The sequence below is a fragment of the Pseudorca crassidens genome, chromosome 20 (genome assembly GCF_039906515.1).
Source record: "Pseudorca crassidens isolate mPseCra1 chromosome 20, mPseCra1.hap1, whole genome shotgun sequence".
Taxonomy (NCBI): Eukaryota; Metazoa; Chordata; class Mammalia; order Artiodactyla; family Delphinidae; genus Pseudorca; species Pseudorca crassidens.
Genome location: NC_090315.1, coordinates 34,691,135 through 34,714,529, shown reverse-complemented (window position 1 = coordinate 34,714,529; position 23,395 = coordinate 34,691,135). Strand labels below are relative to the sequence as shown.

Below are 23,395 nucleotides of genomic sequence, written 5' to 3'. Positions count from 1 at the left end.
TATGCTCACGGGGAGGGGTCTTCAAGAGTTACCCCCATCCACAGCCCTGTCCTGGGCTGTTCCCCTGGAGACCATGGGGCCTGGCTTCTGCAAGAAAACCTCAGCTGGAAGGAGCCAGGAGCAGAGTGAAGGACAAAACAGGAAGTGTGTGGCACACACTGATTATAACAATCAAAGTATCTGAAAGGCAGCTCAGCAATTCCTAGCAGCACTTTAAAGCACAGTTCTGATTCCCCATTTCCATTACTCAGAATTTATCCTGGACTTCCCTGGTGGTGCAGTGGTTAAGAATCTGCCTGCCAATGCAGGAGACATGCGTTCGAGCCCTTTTCCGGGAAGATCCCACATGCCGTGGAGCAACTAAGTCCGTGTGCCACAACTACTGAGCCTGCCCTCTAGAGCCTGTGAGCCACAACTATTGAGCCCGTGTGCCACAACTACTGACGCGCACACCTAGAGCCCGTGGTCCACAACAAGAGAAGCCACCGCAATGAGAAGCCTGCGCACCCCAACAAAGAGTAGCCCCTGCTTGCTGCAACTAGAGAAAAGCCCGTGCACAGCAACAAAGACCCAACGCAGCCAAAATAAATAAATAAATTAATTAATTAAAAAAAAAGAATTTATCCTATGGAAAATGAACACGGAGGTACACAACAGTTTCTAAGAATGCTCATGTTTTTTATAGTAGTAAAAATTGGAAATAACCCAAGGTTCCAATATTATGAGATTTGGTAAATAAACTATTTTTCATTCTTACAATGGAATACTTCTTGACTATACACATAAAAAATATGAAAGAGTGCTTAATGGTTAGAGAAATATTTATGTTGTTTTATAATGCTAAGGAAAGTTTGTGTTTAAAAATTCTAGCTAGATTGATAAATACGTAGATAGATGGATAGATACACAGATAGATAGGGTGGGTCATGGAAAAAAACACTAGAAAAATACAGATCAAAATGTTCATGGTGAGAGCAGAAGCAAGAAGAACTTCAATCCTGCAGCCTATGGAACAAAAACCACATTCACAGAAAGATAGACAAGATGAAAAGGCAGAGGGCTATGTACCAGATGAAGGAACAAGATAAAACACCAGAAAAACAGCTAAATGAAATGGAGATAGGCAATCTTCCAGAAAAAGAATTCAGAATAATGATAGTGAAGATGATCCAGGACCACAGAAAGAGAATGGAGGCAAAGATCGAGAAGATGCAAGAAATGTTTAACAAAGATATAGAAGAATTAAAGAACAAACAAACAGAGATGAACAATACAATAACTGAAATGAAAAATACACTAGAAGGAATCAGTAGCAGAATAACTGAGGTAGAAGAACGGATAAGTGACCTGGAAGACAGAATGGTGGAATTCACTGCTGTGGAACAGAATAAAGAAAAAAGAATGAAAAGAAATGAAGACAGCCTAAGAGACCTCTGGGACAACATTAAATGCAACAACATTCGCATTATAGGGGTCCCAGAAGAAGAAGAGAGAGAGAAAGGACCCGAGAAGATATTTGAAGAGATTATAGTCAAAAACTTCCATAACATGGGAAAGGAAATAGCCACCCAAGTCCAGGAAGCGCAGAGAGTCCCATACAGGATAAACCCAAGGAGAAAGATGCTGAGACACATAGTAATCAAACTGGCAAAAATTAAAGACAAAGAAAAATTATTGAAAGCAGCAAGGGAAAAATGAAAAATAACATACAAGGGAACTCCCATAAGGTTAACAGCTGATTTCTCAGCAGAAACTCTACAAGCCAGAGGGAGTGGCATGATATACTTAAAGTGATGAAAGGGAAAAAACTACAACCAAGATTACTCTACCCAGCAAGGATCTCATTCAGATTCGATGGAGAAATCAAAAGCTTTAGAGACAAGCAAAAGCTAAGAGAATTCAGCACCACCAAACCAGCTCTACAACAAATGCTAAAGGAACTTCTCTAAGTGGGAAACACAAGAGAAGAAAAGGACCTACAACAAAAACCCCAAAACAATTAAGAAAATGGTAATAGGAACATACATATTGATAATTACCTTAAGCGTGAATGGATTAAATGCTCCAAGCAAAAGACACAGGCTTGCTGAATGGATACAAAAAGAAGACCCATATATATGCTGTCTACAAGAGACCCACTTCAGACCTAGGGACACATACAGACTGAAAGTGAGGGGATGGAAAAAGATATTCCATGCAAATGGAAATCAAAAGAAAGCTGGAGTAGCAATACTCATATCAGATAAAATAGACTTTTAAATAAAGAATGTTACAAGAGACAAGGAAGGACACTACATAATGATCAAGGGATCAATCCAAGAAGAAGATATAACAATTATAAATATATATGCACCCAACACAGGAGCACCTCAATATAAAAGGCAACTGCTAATAGTTCTAAAAGAGGAAATTGATAGTAACACAATAATAGTGGGGACTTTAACACCTCACTTACACCAATGAACAGATCATCCAAACAGAAAATTAATAAGGAAACACAAGCTTTAAATGACACAATAGACCAGATAGATTTAATTGATATTTATAAGACATTCCATCCAAAAACAGATACACTTTCTTCTCAAGTGCTCACGGAACATTCTCCAGGATAGATCACATCTTGGGTCACAAATGAAGGCTAAGTAAGTTTAAGAAAATTGAAATCATATCAACCATCTTTTCTGACCACAATACTATGAGATTAGAAAACAATTACAGGGAAAAAAACGTAAAAAGCACAAACACATGGAAGCTAAACAATACGTTACTGTGTAACCAAGAGATCACTGAAGAAATCAAAGAGGAAATAAAAAAATACCTAGAGACAAATGACAATGAAAACATAACGATCCAAAACCTATGGGATGCAGCAAAAGCAGTTCTAAGAGGGAAGTTTATAGCTATACAGGCCTACCTCAAGAAACAAGAAAAATCTCAAATAAACAATCTAACGTTACCCCTAAACGAACTAGAGAAAGAAAAACAAACAAAACCCAAAGTTAGCAGAAGGAAAGAAATCATAAAGATCAGAGCAGAAATAAATGAAATAGAAACAAAGAAAACAATAGCAAAGATCAATAAAACTAAAAGCTGGTTCTTTGAGAAGATAAACAAAATTGATAAACCATTAGCCAGACTCATCAAGAAAAAGAGGGAGAGGACTCAAATCAATAAAATTAGAAATGAAAAAGGAGAAGCTACAACAGACAACGCAGAAATACAAAGCAACCTAAGAGACTACTACAAGCAACTCTATGCCAATAAAATGGACAACCTGGAAGAAATGGGCAAATTCTTAGAAAGGTATAACCTTCCAAGACTGAACCAGGAAGAAATAGAAGATATGAACAGACCAATCACAAGTCATGAAATTGAAACTGTGACTAAAAATCTTCCAACAAACAGAAGTCCAGGACCAGATGGCTTCACAGGTGAATTCTATCAAACATTTAGAGAAGAGCTAACACCCATCTTTCTCAAACTCTTCCAAAAAATTGTAGAGGAAGGAAAACTCCCAAACTCATTCTATGAGGCCACCATCACCCTGATATCAAAACCAGACAAAGATAATACTACAAAAAAAGAAAATTACAGACCAATATCACAGATGAATATAGATGTAAAAATCCTCAACAAAATACTAGCAAACAGAATCCAACAACACATTAAAAGGATCATACACCATGATCAAGTGGGATTTATCCCAGAGATGCAAGGGTTCTTCAATATACGCAAATCAATCAATGTGATACACCATATTAACAAACTGAAGAATAAAAACCATACGATAATTTCAATAGATGCAGAAAAAGCTTTTGACAAAATTCAACACCATTTATGATAAAAACTCTCCAGAAAGTGGGCATAGAGGGAACCTACTTCAACATAATAAAGGTCATATATGAGAAACCCACAGCAAACATCATTCTCTATGGTGAAAAACTGAAAGCATTTCCTCCAAGATCAGGAACAAGACAAGGATGTCCACTCTCACCACTATTATTCAACATAGCTTTGGAAGTCCTAGCCATGGCAATCAGAGAAGTAAAGAAATAAAAGGAATACAAATTGGAAAAGAAGAAGTAAAACTGCTACTGTTTGCAGATGACATGATACTATATACATAGAGAATCCTAAAAATGCCACCAGAAAACTACTAGAGCTAATCAATGAATTTGGTAAACTTGCAGGATACAAAATTAATGCACAGAAATCTCTTGCATTCCTATACACTAATGATGAAAAATCTGAAAGAAAAATTAAGGAAACACTCCCATTTACCATTGCAGCAAAAGGAATAAAATACCTAGGAATAAAACTACCTAGGGAGACAAAAGACCTGTATGCAGAAAACTTAAGACACTGATGAAAGAAATTAAAGATGATACCAACAGATGGAGAGATATACCATGTTCTTGGATTGGAAGAATCAATATTGTGAAAATGACTATCCTACCCAAAGCAATCTACAGATTCAATGCAATCCCTATCAAATTACCAATGGCATGTTTTACAGAACTAGAACAAAAACTCTTAAAATTTGTATGGAGACACAAAAGACCCCAAACAGCCAAAGCAGTCTTGAGGAAAAAAACAGAGCTGGACAAATCAGACTCCCTAAATTCAGACTATACTACAAAGCTACAGTAATCAAGACAATATGGTACTGGCACAAAAACAGAAATATAGATCAATGGAACAGGATAGAAAGCCCAGAGATAAACCCACACACTTATGGTCAACTAATCTATGACAAAGGAGGCAAGGATATAGAATGGAGAAAAGACAGTCTCTTCAATAAGTGGTGCTGGGAAAACTGGACAGCTACATGTAAAAGAATGAAATTAGAACACTCCCTAACACCATACACAAAAATAAACTCAAAATGGATTAGAGACCTAAATGTAAGACCGGACACTATAAAACTCTTAGAGGAAAACAGAGGAAGAACACTCTTTGACATAAATTGCAGCAAGATTTTTTTTGATCCACCTCCTAGAGTAATGGAAATAAAAACAAAAATAAACAAACGGGACCTAATGAAACTTCAAAGCTTTTGCACAGCAAAGGAAACCATAAACAAGATGAAAAGACAACTCTCAGAATGGGAGAAAATATTTGCAAATGAATCATCGGACAAAGGATTAATCTCCAAAATATATAAACAGCTCAGGTAGCTCAATATTAAAAAAAAAAAGACCCATTCCAAAAATGGGCAGAAGACCTAAACAGACATTTCTCCAAAGAAGACATACAGATGGCCAACAAGCACATGAAAAGCTGCTCAACATCACTAATTATTAGAGACATGCAAATCAAAACTACAATGAGGTATCATCTCACACCAGTTAGAATGCGCATCATCAGAAAATCTACAAACAGCAAATGCTGGAGAGGGTGTGGAGAAAAGGGAACCCTCTTGCACTGTTGGTGGAAATGTAAATTGATATAGCCACCATGGAGAACAGTATGGAGGTTCCTTAAAGAACTAAAAATAGAATTACCATATGACCCAGCAATCCCACTACTGGGCATATACTCACAGAAAACCGTAATTCAAATAGACACATGCACCCCAATGTTCATTGCAGCACTATTTACAATAGCCAGGTCATGGAAGCAACCTAAATGCCCATTGACAGATGAATGGATAAAGAAGATGTGGTACATATATACAATGGAATATTACTCAGCCATAAAAAGGAATGAACTTGGGTCATTTGTAGAGATGTGGGTCATTTGTTGAGACGTGGATGCCTGTAGAGACTGTCATACAGAGTGAAGTAAGTCAGAAAGAGAAAAACAAATATCGTATATTAACGCATGTATGTGGAACCTAGAAAAATGGTACAGATGAACCAGTTTGCAGAGCAGAAATTGAGACACCGAAGTAGAGAACAAACGTATGGACACCAAGGGGGGAAGTGGTGGGGGGTGGGGTGTGTGTGTGATGAATTGGGCGATTGGGACTGACATGTATACACTGATGTGTATAAAATGGATAACTAATAAGAAAAAAAATAATTAAAAAATAAACATTAAAAAAAGTGTTCATGGGCTTCCCTGGTGGCGCAATGGTTGAGAGTCCGCCTGCTGATGCAGGGGACGTGGGTTCGTGCCCCAGTCCAGGAAGATCCCACATGCCGCAGAGCGGCTAAGCCCGTGAGCTATGGCTGCTGAGCCTATGCGTCTGGAGCCTGTGCTCCGCAACAGGAGAGGCCACAACCGTGAGAGGCCCACGTACCGGGAAAAAAAAAAAAAAAATGTTCATGGTGAGTATCCAAGGATAATGGGACTGTGAAAGACTTTTTGCTTCTTTGAGATTATCTGTACTTTTCCTTTTCTCCACTTTACAAAATATAAAATCATTTTCCTCTGAGTGTTCCACTATGAAACCAAGATATGCTTTTAAAATGCAGTAATAGCACTGACCCTCTGCTCAACTGTGAGGCAGCTGGAGGGTTTCTAACAGCTCCCAGCGCCTTCTAATCTGGTTTTCCACCTTTGCTTCCCTCGGTGTCTCCCAACTGCCATTCCCACATCAGGCTCCCAGGTCGTGTCTGTGTTCCATTTCCCGGGTCCCATCCCCCCTTCCATCCTCCTTCCTCTCTCTACCTCTCCTCCCCCAGCCCAGCTCCATCCTCAGCCCCAGACGCTGCTGCTCTCCTTCGTGAGATGAACAAGCCATCAGACCTCCCCAGAGGAGGCCTCTACCTGTTCTTAGTGTTCGTGTCCCCTTGAATTGTAGATCTGGCTTCAAGCCAAGTAATGACATTGCACCCAACTTCATGGTTGCCTCCTCTTGTCCAGAATTTACACCCACCCCTACTTCCCAAGAGGAGTGAGGTGAGTACTAATAGTAAAATGATTAGGAAGGAGAGTAAGAGCTCAACCAACACAGGACAGGAGGAATGTCTCTGTTGCAGCCGTGGCTGGAGATATGGCCCCAGGATGCTAAGCTGAGCTCTGAGCTTCCTGCGGTCCAAGGAGAGTTTGGCCATAACTTTCCACCATCTGATGCTGCCCAGAGTAGGGTCAGCCTTGAACCAGGTCCCATGACTAGACTGGCTGGTCTGCAAGGGGTCCCATCGGTAGCCACATCAGGGCCAGGAACACTTACAAGAATAGAGACACTTTCCCCTCCTGCTGACCCTCCACAGATGGTCACAGAGCCTGGATACCCTCCAAAGTCGGCAATGTTCTCCTGGACCCAGTGCAGTGCGGCCAACTGGTCCAAGTGACCCCAGTTCCCCCGGCTGTGTTCATCCCCTGTGCTGTAAGAGAACAGGGTGGGGTTGAGAGCAGACACGTCACAGCAGGGCTCTCAGGACCACAGATGGGGCTGGGGGTCTGGGTGAGCCTTCTGCAAGAGACTGGGCTTCCAGAGCCCTGACACTGGGGTCTTTAGCTGCCTCCCATCCTGCAGCATTGTAGCACTCTATACATCCATCCCACATCTATTTATTGAGCATCTACTATTCTACAGTTCCAAAGGGAATTCCAGGCAGAAGAAATAGCACATGCAAAGGCCCCAGCGTCCCGTGAAAAAAAGTGTGAGTCTAGGACCTACAGCTACAGAGGGCACTGAGGGCCTCAGTAAGGATGTCAATGTCATCTTGAGTAAGTTAGGAAGCCACTGCAGGGATGACATGATTCCATTTATGTCTTAAATGATCACTTTGGCTACTGTGTGGATCAGACACGGTGTAAAATAGCAGGGTTATAAAAGTAGGTGTTATTACAACAATCCAGGGGAGAGACACAGAGTGCTTTGAACAGGGTGACTACAAGGGAGGAGGTGAGAAGTGGCTGGATTCTGAACATATTGTAAAAGTGGAGCCAAGAGGATTTGCTGGTGACTGGATGTGGGGTGTGAGAAAAAGAAAAGAATCCAAGTGCCCCCAGGCTTTTATCCTGAGTAACTGGAAGGGTGGAGCTGCCTGCAGCTGAGCCGGAGGCCCTGTGGAGAAAGGAGGAGGGTTTGGGGCAGGGGCATGGGGAGTCAAGGGTTAAGTTTGTCCGAGGAAGGGAGAGGTGCCCTCAGGTGTCCTGTGGGGATGGCAGGAGGTAGTTAATGATGTACCTGCTGGTTTCAAAGGAGAAATGGGCTAAAAATAGGGAGCCTGGAAGTGCCCCCTGAGGTCACTCAGGAAACCAGTGGGACAGAGAAGAAGATGCACACAGAGGCTGAGACGGGGAGGGGAGGGTCCGGGAGGGGCCGAGAAGGAGCTGCCATGAGGGAGGAGGTGGCCAGGAGCCAAGAGAAGGAAATTTTTCAAAAAGGTTTGAGGGGTGACGTGCGGTTGCTGCCAAGGCTGGGCCACTGGTGACCTGGACCAGAGCAGTGTGGTGTCTGGTCGGGGTGAAACCCTGACTGACGTGGTAGAGGAGAGCCTGGGGGAGAGGGAGGGGGGAGTGTACGCAGTTATACTGTAACTGGGAGCAGCCGTGGGCCGCGGGGGAAGGACATGAGGAGTCTCAGTGAAGGTGACACATCCCGGGACATGACTCACCTGGGACAGCCTTCCTCCAGCCCATAGGTCTTTCCAGTGAGATGACCAACACCCCCCCCCTCAGCCCACCCACCAGCCATCTGAGGGTAAGAGGTCCTGGGGCTGGTGCATTCAGAAAAGGCTCAGTAACTGTGCCTGCAGCAAGTCCGGTTCCTGTCCCCACGGACACTCCATGGAGGAGACTCGAGCCTTCGTTCACGCATGTGCCAAACTCCATGAAGGAAATGGGGTGAGTGGGCCCTACACTCCTCTCAGTAGACGTGTCCACTGGAGTCAGGTGCTCGTTACAGCCTCCAAGTTCCAGCCACCCGTTCCTCCACCTACAAGACTTTACGGAGCTCCCACGTGAGTCTGCTCCTTCTTTCCTTCCCCATGAGGTAAGATGTATAAGCCTCTAACTGCTGCGCTGCATGTTAACTGTCACCTTACAGGTATGCAACATGCTGGGCAGCACAGGTAAAAAACAGATGAGCATTTCAGACGAGGTAACATTTGGGTTGGGTTTTGCAGGAATAATAGGAGTTTGTCAGGCAGATTAGGCATTTTACATGCAAGTAAGTGGACCAGGGTGGCTGGGGAAGGAGAAGGTAGGTAGAGCCCAATTATGAGGGGACTTGCATGTCTTAGTAGGGAACCTAGCAAAGATCCCTTTGAGGGCTTGCATGACCAGAGTGGGGTCCTAGCACTCCCACACTGAGGGTCAATGTGCCGTGAGGAGAGTCCAGTGTCTTACCTGAAGAATCCCCAGATGCCCAGGCGGTACTGAACGGTCACCACCACCACGTTTTCATGGGCAGAGAGGGCCAGCCCATCATAGGTTGATGCCCCGCCCAACATCACACCTCCTCCGTGGATCCACACCATCACCTGGATGGGGAGGAAGCAACCATACAGGGCACAGGAAGCAGAGCTGGGAAAGACCTCAAGAGGCTGTCTGGTTTGGTCATCTACCCGTCCTCCCAGCTGTGGCCCAACTCAGGGCACCCTGGCTGCCCCTGCCTGTCTCCCCTGCCTCAGTGCCACCTCCTGCCAGTGCTCTTCATGCTGAGAACATCATCATGGGAACAGCCAAGGCTAAGAGCGTCATCTTCTCCCCAACACTCCCACAGTCCTCACTCCCGGACCCCTCACGCAGCTCAGCACACTCCGCATGCAACAGCCCTTGGTTAGAAGCTTATTTCAGCTTCACCTTAGTTACCTTTTGTGTGGTGAAATAAACTTCTCACGTGAATGATGACCATGTCAAGAAGCACATGCCCTGGGTGGTACCTCTTCTTAATAGGCCTTTCCACTGCCTCCTCTGCTCCCCAAATCTCACCCATCCTCCAAAGCCCAGCCTAAAAGCCACCTCCTCTAAGAAGTCTTCAATCATCTGATGAATATGATTTGAAAACCTACTAGGTGCCAGGGACTGTGGTAAGGATTAAGGATGAGAGTGGACATGACAATTCATAATGCATGGCCCTGAATTTAAAGAGTTCACATAGCAAGAAAGTGAGAATGGCTAAAATAATAGTATAATGATTCTGTTAATAAAAAAATCAAAGAACTCATACATGAACTATGTGTCAAGTACTGCTCTAAGCATTTAAAAATAAACCATCCACAAGATAGGGACTACTATTGTCCCATTTCACAGACAGGAAAACCGAGGCACTTAACCACCCTGAGGTCATGCAGCTAATAGGTGGTGGAGGCAGGACTTGAACCCAGGCAGTCTGGCTCCAGACTCCACACGTCGAGCTGCCCAGCACACGGCAGCCAATGGCCACGGTGCAGTAGGCCGGCTGTTGGGGCAGGAGTAATTTCTTCCCTTCAACTCTAACTAATGCATCAGCAAGACTTGCCTCGTGTGCTGTGTCAGACACTGACATAAATCTTGATATTCATCATTGAACACTTGTGTGTGATTATCCCTGATTTGAGGAAACAGAGCCAGGTCTCTCAGCTAGTAAAAGGCAGAACCAGGATTTACACCCAGATCCTGCAGTTCCAGAGCCTGTGTCCATAGTAGAGGTTCTCCAGCTTCAGGTTCCTGGAGCCCCTACTCCTCCTACATCTCTGATCCCTGCCTACCTCCGGGCAGAGGGACTGAGTGTGCAGTCACCTCTGAGTCCAGGCTGAGCCAAGGGCTGGCCAGCAGTGATTTGCTGAAGAAGCTAGTCCAGCTCTGTGCAACCCAGATGCTAAGATCCTCGAAGGCAGGGGCTGTGTGGTCATGGTTTTATGTTCCTCCTTTCTCTTAACCCCCAATTCTAGCTATGCATATGGGGGCGCTGAGTATGTACTAGGAGAATGAATGAATGCATGAATGAATGAATTAACAATTGTCCCCACCTCTTTGAGCCCAGCATATGCAGGGCCACCTTCTAGTCACAAGTTCACAGATGCCCTCCTCCACATCTGGGCACCATGCCAGGGGTGTTCCTGGGAGATGGCTGGGTGCTCACACCCTTCCTGTCTCTACCCCACTGACCCCTCCTTTCCCAGCAGACCAGCCCCACCCTCCAGCCTGAGTCTGGAAGGCTGCCCCATCTCTGGGCTTCCATTTATTCTGCAAATGCTGACTCACTGGGTCATCAGCTTGTGTCAAAGTAAATTAGGAAGTGAAATTATCTACAGTAAAATCTTGATAGTTGGCAAAGGCAAAGGAAAGGACTTCTCTGTTGCTCCAGGCTCTGCATCCTCCACCTGTGACACTGAGACACTGAAAGTTTGTCAGAGAAGGTCTCTGTGTGCTGAGGAAAGGCCACACACAGGCTCCACTTGCTAGTGTGTGTGTGTGTGTCAAAGAGCGTGACTTGAGATCAGGAGACCCGTGCTCTAGTCCTGCAACCCTACTCTGCGACCTCGCCTTCTCCTCACTGGGCTTCAGTTTCTCTATCTGTAACGGAACGGTTGGGTTGTTGGCTTATCTCCAAGATTCCTTCCAGCTCTGACTTTATTGGAAATTATGTCTTAGCCACCCTGGGTATCAGATTCCTAATCTAACAATTAAGAGTAATCCTTCTTGTCCATCTATTAGCATGAGAGACCTTAGAAAAATTAAAATGTTCATTACAGATGTATAGCAAACTCCCCCAGAGGCCCTATGTCTGTCACTATGGGAAACTGAGGTGTGGAAAACCTGTGTTTCCTGATGTCAGGTTTGGCTGTGGTGGTAAAGAAAGCCCTGGGGCCCCTGGGGAACAGCCTGGGGCCCCTGGAACAGCCTTGGTCCAAGACGCCCCAACCCAACACTGCCTTCATCCCCCTCCAGTCTACACCAGCCTTGACCATGTGTTCCCACTGCTTACCGGCAGCCTGCTTCTCTTCCTCAAGTCAGCAGGAGTGTAAATATTTAGGTAAAGACAGTCTTCGGAAAACCTGAGATTAATGTTCTCCTTTCTGTTGGTAAAGAGCTCTGAGATCACTTGCCCCGCCACTGGGTCTTGGGAGCACCTGGGAGAGGCAAGGAGAGAAATGATTTCTTGAAGTTCAATCAGAGCTGACCAAGGAGATGTCTCCTGTGGTCAGGCCAGGTCTTGGACTGGGAGAATTAAGCCTGTAAATAGAGTTGTTCTTACCAGATTCCAGACACTGGAATGCGTAGGAGGCTACCTGGGGGATCACGATGGAGGGACCTGGGGCTCACCAAGGTCTCCCGGGAGAGTGAATAGTGAGAAGCCCTGGCACCGTCCCCTTCCAGGAGCCTTCAGGATGCCTTGTGTCAAGAAGAGGATGCTGCTTACATGCCTGGGAAAGGATCATTTTCTGCATGTCCTGGTCGCGGCTGACTCTCTGCTGGGCTCTGCATAGTGAGTGTGGGGTGACCACGTTCCTCTACCAGGTAAACCAGGTGTTCCAGTCCATGGGATACTTCCAAAAACCATGAGAAGTCACTCTATTGGTAGACATTTAAGGCATGCAACAGGTCAAGGACAAAATATTTGTGGTGCAACATTAGGAGAATTTTATTCTAGTCGTGCCTCAGCCACTTATGTGCTGGGTGACCTTGGGTGAATTCCTTCTCGGCTCTGGGCCCCAGTCTGCCATGTCTAAGTGAGGGGAGTGATTTCTGTAAGGGTCTTGCAGCACTGACATGCTAAGATTCTATCATCAACCCATCTGGTCAAGTGCTATTTGTTGCCCAAATAATGGATCTTAAAGATCCAACAGAGATAATTGGTAATATTTAATCTTCAGATCAGCTCCATGATATAGGTTCTACTATTATCCCCATTTTACATTTGAGAAAACTGAGCCACAGAGAGGTTACAGAACCTGCCCAAGGTCACACAGCCAGGAAGAGCCATACTACGTAGTGTTTATGTTTCTGAGGACATTATAAGCAACATTTGCAGATTTCCAGAAAGCAGGCATGACTGCTCCCAGTATGTCAATGAGGTAACTGGGGCACTGAGGTGTTTGGATGAAACAGCTGTCAAGTGGCAGAGTCAGAGCTGCAAAGACAGCCTCTTGATTTCCATCGTGGGGGAACTTTCCCCAGATCACCAAGGCAAAGGGCATATTATTCATAAAAGAAGAAATTCAAAAATTAAAAAAGGGAAAGAGAGTTCAACATCCCTAGTATTCAGATAATTGCAGAATAAATTTTAAAATTATATAATTATGATGATAATTATTATTATTTTGCCTATCCAATAGTCAAAACAATTTTTTAATAATCCCAAGCATTGGCAAGGGTCTGGTGAATGAAAGTTCTCATATATTAATGGAAGGAGTGTAGTTAGAACATTTCTGGAAGGAAATTTAACAAAAGGTTATACTCTTTTCCTCAGAAATGTCATTTCTTGGAACTTATCCCAAAATACTGTGAATGTGCATAAAGGTTTGCCTACATGATGTTCATCACGGTGCTAATTATATTATCAGAAACATCAAGAACAACTTAACGATCCCAAATAAGAGATTGGGTAAATAAATTATTATTCAGTACCCAGTGTAATATAATGTCAGGCTGTGATATTTAATGACATATAACGATGTTCATGATACATTTATAAATGAGCAAAGCAGGCATTCAAAGTATCTGTATCCTGTGATATAATAAGAAATATATTTTTGGTCTTCTTCCCATTTCTGGCAAAGAGCTCTGAAAACCCTTGGAATTTCCTAAGTGATGAGAGTGATAAATATGTCTTTTGTTGTGTTAATGAGGTGATTCTGGACCTTACCTAAGGATGGGAGCTGATTATCAAGAGAGCCACATGTGATTCCAGGTTTGGAACGTTCAGATCCACCCCCCTGACCTCTGGGGAAGGGAAAGGGGCTGGAGGTTGAATCAATCACCAGCGGTCAATGATTTCATCAATCCTGCCCATGGACCGAAGCCCAAAAGGCTAGAGTTAAGAGAGCCTCCAGGTTGGTGAACCAGAACTCTTCCAAGTGCCAACGTGCTGGGACCAAAACTCCACAGGACAGGAGCTCCTTTGTGCCTCATGTTATGTATCTCTTCATCTGGCTGGTGATTCATATCCTTTAATATTCTTCATAATAAACCAGTAATCTAGTGAGTAAACTAGCATCCTGAGTTTTATGAGTTGCTTTAGCAAATTAATGGAACCCAAGGAGGGGGTCATGGGAACCTGTGACTTACAGCCATTTGATCAGAAGCAGAGGTAACAACTTGGACTTGAGATATCATCTGAAACGGAGGGCAGTATTGTGGGACTGAGCCTTTAACCCATATAATATGATGCTGTCTCCAGGTGGTTAGTGTCAGAATTGAGTTGAATTGTAGGACACCCAGCTGGTGTCAGAGAATTGCGTGTTGGTGTGGAAAAAAGAAAATAAACATTGGAATTGTGTGCAGAATCTTATGTGGTTACATTTTAAGGGATAAAATATGCAATAGGTAAGAGACTACAAAAACAGAATCTAAAATATGAATGGCAGTTCTCTCTAGGTGGTAGAAGTATATATAATTTTCATTTTCTTACCTTTACTTCCTCACTTTTCTGTAATAAGTATGTATTACACTTGCAATCAGGAACTAAAAACAGTGAATATTATAAAGAAAAGAAAGAAGGGAGAGTTGGAGGGAGGAAGGGAGGATGGCAAGAGTAGAGGAGAGAAAAGAAAGAAAAGGAGAGGAGAGGAGAGGAGAGAAGAGGAAAGGAAAGGACAAGAAAAGAAAAGAAAAGCAAAAAGCAGGAAGAGACGGGCCCCTGGAAATTCCCAGAAATGCCTTGCTGAGATGAAAAAGGTCTGAATCCATGCATGTAGATATCCCAGGTGTCCTGGGGGATGACTTCAACATCTTTGCCCAGCATGGCCAGAGTGACCAGGATACACCAACCAGTGCTCTGCTCCTTACTAGGTAAGAGTCACACCTGGGAGTTGGGAACTTGACTGGTCAACACCCCAAAGACTCCCCACCTACACATCTGGCCCACCTCACTCCCCAACTACAACAAAGTTCAAGACAGGAGAATAAATAGAATAATTACTTCTGATCCCCCTCACCTGCTCAACTCTTTATTTTATTCCAAAGCACTTATCCTACTCTAACATATTACATAACCTATTGCTTTGCATATTGTTCAGTGTGTCTCTCCCTGCTAGAATGCAAGCTGCATGAGGGTGGGATCTTTGTTCTGTTCACTAATGGATCCCAGGAAACTAGAAAATGCCTGGCAAAGTTGCTCAATAAATATTTGTTGAATAAAGGGCTCTAGAATGCTGTGAGAGTTCTGAAATGTTTGTAAGGATCTACAATATCTTAGGATTCCAGAACAAAGTATGAGCCACTCAGAGGATCGCCTTGGCTCCTTCCTGTGTCCTTTTGAGGCTAACATCCCCACTGGAAGATGCCAGAGTCACACCTTGATTACATGGGAGGGTAAGAGGTGGTATTCTTCACGAAGATCCATGGTTCTGCAGGCTGCGGCGGAGCAAACCTCAAGGATCCACGAGGGGGCCTGGCAAAAGGGACTCCCAGGAAAACAGCCACAGGCTGTGCAAAACCTTCTAAGCTGACATATTTCCCCAGGACTCTGCTCTGCGCGGTGTCCACAGCAGGCAGTGAGGGTGGTTGCCCTGCTGGACATTGAGAGGAAATGAGAACATGTCAGTGGTGAAGGTGTGAACTGGATTCTGGGTGAATTTTGTTACTTTTGCCACGTGATCTTGAATGTCCCCTCAACTCCCTAAGCCTCAGTTTCTTCTTATGTAAGAGAGAGTGAAGCTAACTGTCCTTCCTAACTCACAGTGCTATCTGAAGGAGCGAATTGGAATTGGAGGTATAACAGCATCAAATAAGACATAAATGCAAAAAGAAGAGCCACTGGGAATGAAGAGGGCATTCAGTTTCCACACTTAGGAGCATCTAGAAACAATCACTGGACACTCGTGCCGAGCTGCACGCTGGATGAGAGGATGAACAAGAGCAGGTTGCTCTTCTCAGAAATCTGGCCTTATGTGGAGGATGAGCTACATACATACCTGACCCTACTGCTGGGAAGAAAGTGGTCCGTGTCCTGAGAGACGTACCAAGTAAGGTGCCATAGGAGACAGAAGAGGGAGCGAGGCCTTCTGACTGGTGGCTTCATGGAGGCAGTGACCTTGGAGCTGGGACTTGCAGTAGTGGAAGGAGTGACAAGGGGAGGTGGAAGAGGGTGCTTAAAGGTATAAACAGAGATGAGATTGTGCAGAGGTGAGGCTCTGCGACAGCAAAGTGCAAGACCTGCTTGAGGAAGAGCGATTGGCCCATTTGGGTCAGGAAGAGTAATGGGGGAGGAACATAACCCTGGATGAGACAGGTTCATGTCTGGGAGGGTCTCAAACGCCAGGCCAGTGATTCGGCCTTTATTTAGTGGGTAAATGAGCAGCAGTGAACCATACTGGAGTAAAAGAGAGTGACACAATCAGCTTGAAGAGGCCCCTTCTGCTGGCTCTGAGCACAGTCATCCAGAGGGAGCGAGATGGGCCCAGATTCCATCTGTCCCCTTCTCGTGGAGCAGACAGTTCTTTCTCACTGAGCTGAAATGCGTCTCCCTGAAGCTGCCACATCAGTCCTGGTCCTACCTGCTCTGGGACATCCTGCACCTTCATGTGACAGGCAGCCTTAGTGACCCATGTTCATACCCATCCCTCAAGTCTTCTCTTGTCCGTCCTCAACAGCTTCAGTTTGTTTAAGCATCCTAACAGGAAACGATTTCCAGCCTCTCATCCTCCCAATTGTTCCCCTTTATATATAGACACAAGGTCAACCTCTCTCTCAAAGTATGTGGCCAGAATAGAAAAGAATAACCCAGATTTGGTCTTACGGACAAATCCGATGATAACGTTCAAGAGAGATGAAGTGGACAGATGTCCAAATGGCAAGGGTGAAAAAGTGGGCGATTGGCTGAGAGGTACAGGCAATACTGGTAACAGCAGCAGTTACCACTTGTGTTATATGTAATGTTTGTATACTGAGCACTTACTATGTGCTACATGGGCATTCCAGTTCCTTTAAACTAATCTTCACAAAAGCCTTGCTAGGTAGACATTAATATGTCCATTTTACAGATGAGGTAACTGAGGAAATGGAGGCAGCCAGTATGGACTTTCTAAAGGTAGAACTGGCATGGCCCTGCCAGGGGGTAAACAGCAGTAAGGGAATAATCTGCCCCTAATTTGGTTCTTACTCTTCTCTTACCCTCAGTTCCAGGCCTCTCACAGTGTCATAGGCCCAGGAAGAAGAGAAAACCCAGTGGAGCCTGGGCTGTCAGTGCACTGACAGCCAGAGCACTGGCTCTGGACTAAGGAGTTAGAGATAGAATTCAGAGCATGATTTTCCGGTTGACCTTGGGCATGTACATTTCCCTCTCTGAGTCTCAGTTTCCCCACCTATAAAATGGCACAGATGCATTCTGAGGTCCCTTGCTGCACCGTTGTATTAACCAGGTCTTTTATGTTCTGTATTCTGATGCCTTGACATCTGGGGCCTTGCTGATTCTGGAGGGACTGCCCCTCCCAGAGTTCGCCAATCCCTAATGATAGGAATGAACTTCCCCTTCAAGCGTGCCAGAGCCTGTACCCCAACTACCTTCTCTATCCGGCCCTCCACATCTGGCCACTATCATCCTGCCCTAATCACTCCAGGCCAAGTACCTGACAACTGTGGGAACTCCCTAAGCCCCAGAGCCCATTGCAATTGGCTAGTTTGCCAATCCCAAACCTGCTTATTCTGCTTCACCTCGACCTTGCCCCCAGCAACCAAGATAAAGGTTCTTGCGCCCAATTCCTCGTTCCTTCCTCTGCCTCCTGATGCACCCGGTGCCTCAGCTGTGGCCCACCATGGTGGTGTCACGCCCCCTCCTCTGGGGAGCTGTGAGTAACAAACTATCTTTTCAGTGGCAGTTGACTCCTGATCCGTGGCCTTACCACACCTCAGACTGTCTATTAATACACTATATCTTAAAACAACCCCTTTATTTATGAATTACTTTATTTTTCTTTCTCCATTCCAGGCACTCTTTAGAAACAACAACCCATTTCAACCTTACAACAGCCCAGTGAGGTAGATACAGTTGTCACCCCCATTTTAGAAATGCAAAACTGAGGCACAGAAAAGGGACATCCCTCGCCGAAGAACACACAGTACTAAGTGCTGAGCTGGATGCGAACCCACACACTCTGACTCCAGAGTGGATATCAGTATTCTGCTAACCGACTTTTGGCAATATCTGGACTAATAATCAAGGGGTTGCCTTGATACACGGGGCTTGCCAAAGTCCTCAACTGCCAGGGGTGAGGTTAGCTGGCTGCGCTCCTGCACGTGGCATAGTCCGGTTACCTTCCTCTCTGTCTCCTGTCACTGGGGCTGGCTGGGCAGAGACTCAGAGTCCTGACAGCGCGTGCTACTGCAGAACCCGGCCTGTCACTCCTTTGCCCTGTACGCATCTCCTCTACCTTGTCCCCCAGGAAGATTTCCAAAGATGCCCCCGCTATTTGCATTTCAGAAGGACTCACCCCAAGCCGTGGAAGTGGCGAGGGAAGTCAGGACCAGAAGAAGAAGCCACATCGTGGAAGGACAGCAACTTCTGGGCCTGCAGGTCTCTGTGCCCATAGAGGGCCTTAGGAGTCTACCCCCCAGTTCCCACCCCCCTCCAGCTCCCACCCCCAGCTCTGCCCCCGCCACCCAATAGCCTGATGAAGAGACAACAGAAAAGCTCTTCCCCTTCCCAAAGATGCAATGGGCGGCTGTTGGTGCCTCCAAGCCCCGCCCTCCCAGAGTTTACCTTCTTTTATCAAAAGAGTCTGGATTAAACTCTCTGATTACAGATAGCCACCTACTCATTCAACAACTTGTTTCATAAGTGTTTTTCCCTTCCTGGACTCTAACCTTAGTGTGCTGTGGGCTACCCAAGGCAGACACAAGCAGACAGAGGCCTTTAGACAAGGGGAGGCTTTGGCCTGGGGTCCTCAGAACAACTTGAAAACTTTCAGAGCAACTCCTAGCTCCACAGCTGCCCAGCTGGAGAACTTAGGGCAAATCTCTTAGCTTCCCTGAGCTTCTATTTCATAGAGTTCCATGCTTTCCACTTTGGAAGCATCTTAAATTTCATCCCATTTCCCTTTTGATGCCTGGATTAACTTTTCAATATTCCTGCCAATTAACTCAGCCTCCTGTTGCACACCTCCAGGGTCAGGGAACTCATTACCTCTCCACGCAGGGATCTTTGGACAGAATGTTCTTATAGTAAAGGAACTCCATCTCTTCATAATCCCTCGCTCTAACCATCCATCCTTCCATTTATTCATTATTCCCTTTATTTATTCATTCTTCAAACATTTATCAAATGCCTGCCTCTGTGCTAGGTAGTATGGATACAAAGATAAATTTAAGACATGTTCTAGTGCCCAGAGGAGCTCACCATGTAATAGATAAGATAGATGGGGGAAGGGGTGGCTTGCTATGCAATGTGAAAGCACCAAAATAAAGGGATACAAAGTGCTCTGGGTATACCTGGAAGAGTGTCATTTACCTGATGGGGATGCAAGGAGGATGCTTAAAGCCTGTTTCATTGAATCATTAAGTGTCCAAAAGAGAATTCTCCAAATACACTGTGATATTGATCCTTAGCTGGCTAAGACAATACTACACATTCACTCAAACTAGAGATGCATACCTCTACATACGGACAAGGGAATACAGTCATGATCCATTGTGAAGGAAAATAAAACAGGTTATAAAATAGTTATGGCTGCTTCGGGACACAGTTCGGCAGTTCGTCAAAAATTAAACTCAGAAAAAATTAAAAAATTAAACTTAGAATTACCGTATTTCATAGCAATTTCACTCCTAGGTATATACCCAAGCTAACTGAAAATATGTCCACACAAAAACTTGTACTCAAATAGCAGCATTCTTCAAAAAAGTCGAAAGTGGAAACAACCAAAATGTCCATCAACTGATGAATGGACAAAGAGATATGATCTAACCACACAATGGAATATTATTCAGACATAAAAAGAAATGAAGTACGGATACTTGCTACAATGTGGAGGAACCTTAAAAACAGTATGCTAATGGAAAAAGCCAGACACAAAAGGCCAGATATTGTATGATTCTATTTATGAGATGTTCACAATAAGCAAATCCATAGAGACAGAACGTAGATTAGAGGTTTCTATGGGCTGGGGACGAGGGGAATAAGGAATGACTCCTAATGGGTATAAGGTTTCTTTTACGTGTGATGAAAATTTTCTGAGATTGGATACTGGTGATGGTTAAACAACTTTGTGAATATACTAATATCACTAAACTGTACACTTTAAAAAGGTGAATGTTATGGTATGTGTATTGTATTTCAAAAAAATAAATATTTTAAAAATCCCATCATGTATAATATCCCATGTTAAAAAACAAAGTTCTACTTCGTAAATTTGAAGATCTAATTGGCTTTTCAAATGATTCACGAACCAAGCGGCATCCCATCTAGCAAGCAGAAAAGAAAAGGTTTTAAAGGCAGAGAAGAAGTAGGACAAGGAAGTCATAAACAAACAAAAATGATGATTTCAGGCAGGGTTACCTTCTTTGAGGGGATAAGAGGGTCTATTAGGCATACTACCTCACTGGTGCTGACCAGGAAATTCCAGACTGACTGGTTAAGATTACATTCCTGGGGAAGGTTGAAACTACAATTAAGTTAGGTACTAAATCTTCATTTGGTGACGAGGGCTTAGCACAAGTGACTGCATTTGGGGTCTGTTGTTTCTTTTCTTTTTTTTAACATTTCCCCTCTTTTGATCAAATTCTTGGCTTAACTGAGAGATGCGATCAAAATCTAAGGCATCAGCACCACTCTCAGCTACCGGTCACTTTTGTGGATCCTTTGTGTGGTGTCCATAGCTCATCATGTTTTTGTCTAATCCCCGTGACGGTCACAGGTCATGGCTTCAGGTTCATAATACTTAAGTGGTTATTCTCTTTCCTTCTTTTCTTTTTTTTAACATCTTTATTGGAGTATAATTGCTTTACAATGGTGTGGTAGTTTCTGCTTTATAACGAAGTGAATCAGTTATACATATACATATGTTCCCATATCTCTTCCCTCTTGCGTCTCCCTCCCTCCCACCCTCCCTATCCCACCCCTCTAGGTGGTCACAAACCACTGAGCTGATCTCCCTGTGCTATGCGGCTGCCTCCCACTAGCTATCTATTTTACGTTTGGTAGTGTATATATGTCCATGCCACTCTCTCACTTTGTCACAGTTTACCCTTCCCCCTCCCCATACCCTCAAGTCCATTCTCTAGTAGGTCTGTGTCTTTATCTTAGTGAGATCATTTGCGTGGTCGTTAGCAGCTGGGAATGCGTATGAACGCGTATTTAAAACCTTTGGGAGAATACAATGCACCACAGAAATGATTATGATTGTAATTAGCAAGATAATTCTCAATGTTTGGAGTGCACTCTAGAGCCATGGTCCCTAAGACCCAAACCAATCAAAATCAAATAAGTCCAAGAAAGACTTATTGAAGAAGTCACTTTTTTAAGCCAAGTGGCTTGCTCAGTGATCTTATATAACTGTTCTTATGTAACTAAGTTACTTCCCCAGAAATATTAATCCAAGTGCAGCAAGTGGTGTTGGCCAAAGCACAGTTACCTCCTTGCTCAGCTAAAAGATAATCAAGGGCTATCCTATTATCAAAAACAACTTTGGCCAGAGTCTCAGAATTTTTCTGAGCTATTGCTTTAGTGGCAGATTCCATAATACTTTCAAGAGTTAAGAAGAGGTTCCTGATCACAGCCTCATTTACATTTACTCCTAACCAGGGAAGTAGGGCCTTCCTTCAAAGGAAGCGAATCTTGAAAATTGAATGCCTCCTGGTAATTCCCATTTAAGTTTTTGGCTCAGGATTGGAAAGGTGACAGCCATGGAGGCCAGTAAAAGGGTCTGTAGACCACACAGGCAGTTTTATTCTGGTTACCCTTTCCTCATGTACTTTTCTTTGCATAGAGCCTGGACACAAGGTTTCCCAAGTTTGGGGCTGTTAACCAGAGATAAGGAAATGGACCAGGGTGACCCTGGCATCATGGACAGATAAGAGTTTTTTAAACGACAAATCCAGCAGTCTGAAAACTTACCCCCTTTAGCAATGGTCTTGGAGATATGGATAATGGCATCATCTTACTAGGCCAATGCCAGAGTAAAGGAAAGAAAGAGAAGAAAAAAAAGGTTTCATATTTAGTTAAAGTATGAAGTCCCGATCCGACATCTTTGGTGGAAGAAGTCTACCTTGATGTCAGCTGCTTCTCTCCAGTCAATTTGATGTGGTGGCCTCCAGCATTTGTACAGGACCAGATGACAGGTGGAGCCTTTTTCAGCTGTGAGTTATATATCTAAGGTTCAAGTTCCTGAAGTTTGGCTGTCGTCTGGGTAGTAGGAGGAAGACCTGGATCCTTCCAAGGAGATCCAAGGGCAGTCTTTGTTCTTAGTGATTCTAAATCAGAAGGGTGGGAGATAATTAGAAACATTAGTTTGGAGATTTGTAGCCAGATATTTGAGGAAACTAGAAGAATTCAAGATCCAGTCCAATTAACAGGTATATAGCAAAACCTCAAAGGCAATTATCAGGATTATGCAAAAATAATTTTTCTCTCTACAGCCATCCACATTTCTTATTTTCCAAGGATAATCACAGTAAAACTTAATTTGTTTGTATCGAATTTGGCTTGATTATTTACATAAGTGCAGCAAGAATAGTTGACCATATACGTTCTTTTTGAGACTGCTTCACTGGCACTTTTCATAAGGAATCTCAGACTGAACTCTTAAAAAGCCTCTAAGGCCAAGAACTCACCATCAGTTTTTACTTGCAATACCTATAGTTTGGGTAAATTCCTCTCTTCTTGAGGTTCCTGGGTCTGCCAGGAAGTTACCTGCCTTACTCACCTGGTAAGGTTGCTGGGAACCCTGTAAGCAAGGTACCAGGCTGATTTTTTCAAGCAGTTCCTTAAAGTTGTCTGGTCAATTTGAGCCTTTATACATCTCTCTTTCTTTTTCAAAACAGAGCTGGGAATTTTTATTTTTAATTTTCTATTTATTTTATTTTATTATTTATTTTTGTTGCACCGGCTCTTAGTTGTGGCAGGTGGACTCCTTAGTTGCAACCCACGGGCTCCTTAGTTGCAGCTCACTGGCTCAGTTGCAGCACATGTGCTCTTTAGTTGCAGCTTGAGGGCTCCTTAGTTGCAGCACGTGTGCTCCTTAGTTGTGGCCAGCAGGCTCCTTAGTGTGGCATGCAAACTCTTAGTTGTGGCATGCACGTGGGATCTAGTTCCCTGACCAGGGATCGAACCCACGTCCCCTGCATTGGAAGGTGGATTCTTAACCACTGTGCCACCAGGGAAGTCCCTACATCTCTTTTAAATATGACATTCTACTCA

General features: G+C 44.1%; 1 protein-coding gene across 1 annotated transcript in view; it reads right to left on the bottom strand.

The window, feature by feature from the left end:
- Window positions 1-23,394, bottom strand: part of LOC137215124 (liver carboxylesterase-like) — a 43,639-nt gene extending 20,245 nt beyond the window's left edge. The window contains 7 exon segments of the mRNA XM_067719839.1: window positions 7,121-7,274; window positions 9,247-9,380; window positions 11,810-11,954; window positions 12,245-12,396; window positions 15,350-15,557; window positions 22,094-22,139; window positions 22,245-23,394. Of these exon segments, the coding sequence (XP_067575940.1) occupies window positions 7,121-7,274; window positions 9,247-9,380; window positions 11,810-11,954; window positions 12,245-12,396; window positions 15,350-15,388 (624 nt within the window). The 5' untranslated portion in view covers window positions 15,389-15,557; window positions 22,094-22,139; window positions 22,245-23,394.
- Between the last annotated feature and the right edge of the window lies 1 nt (window position 23,395).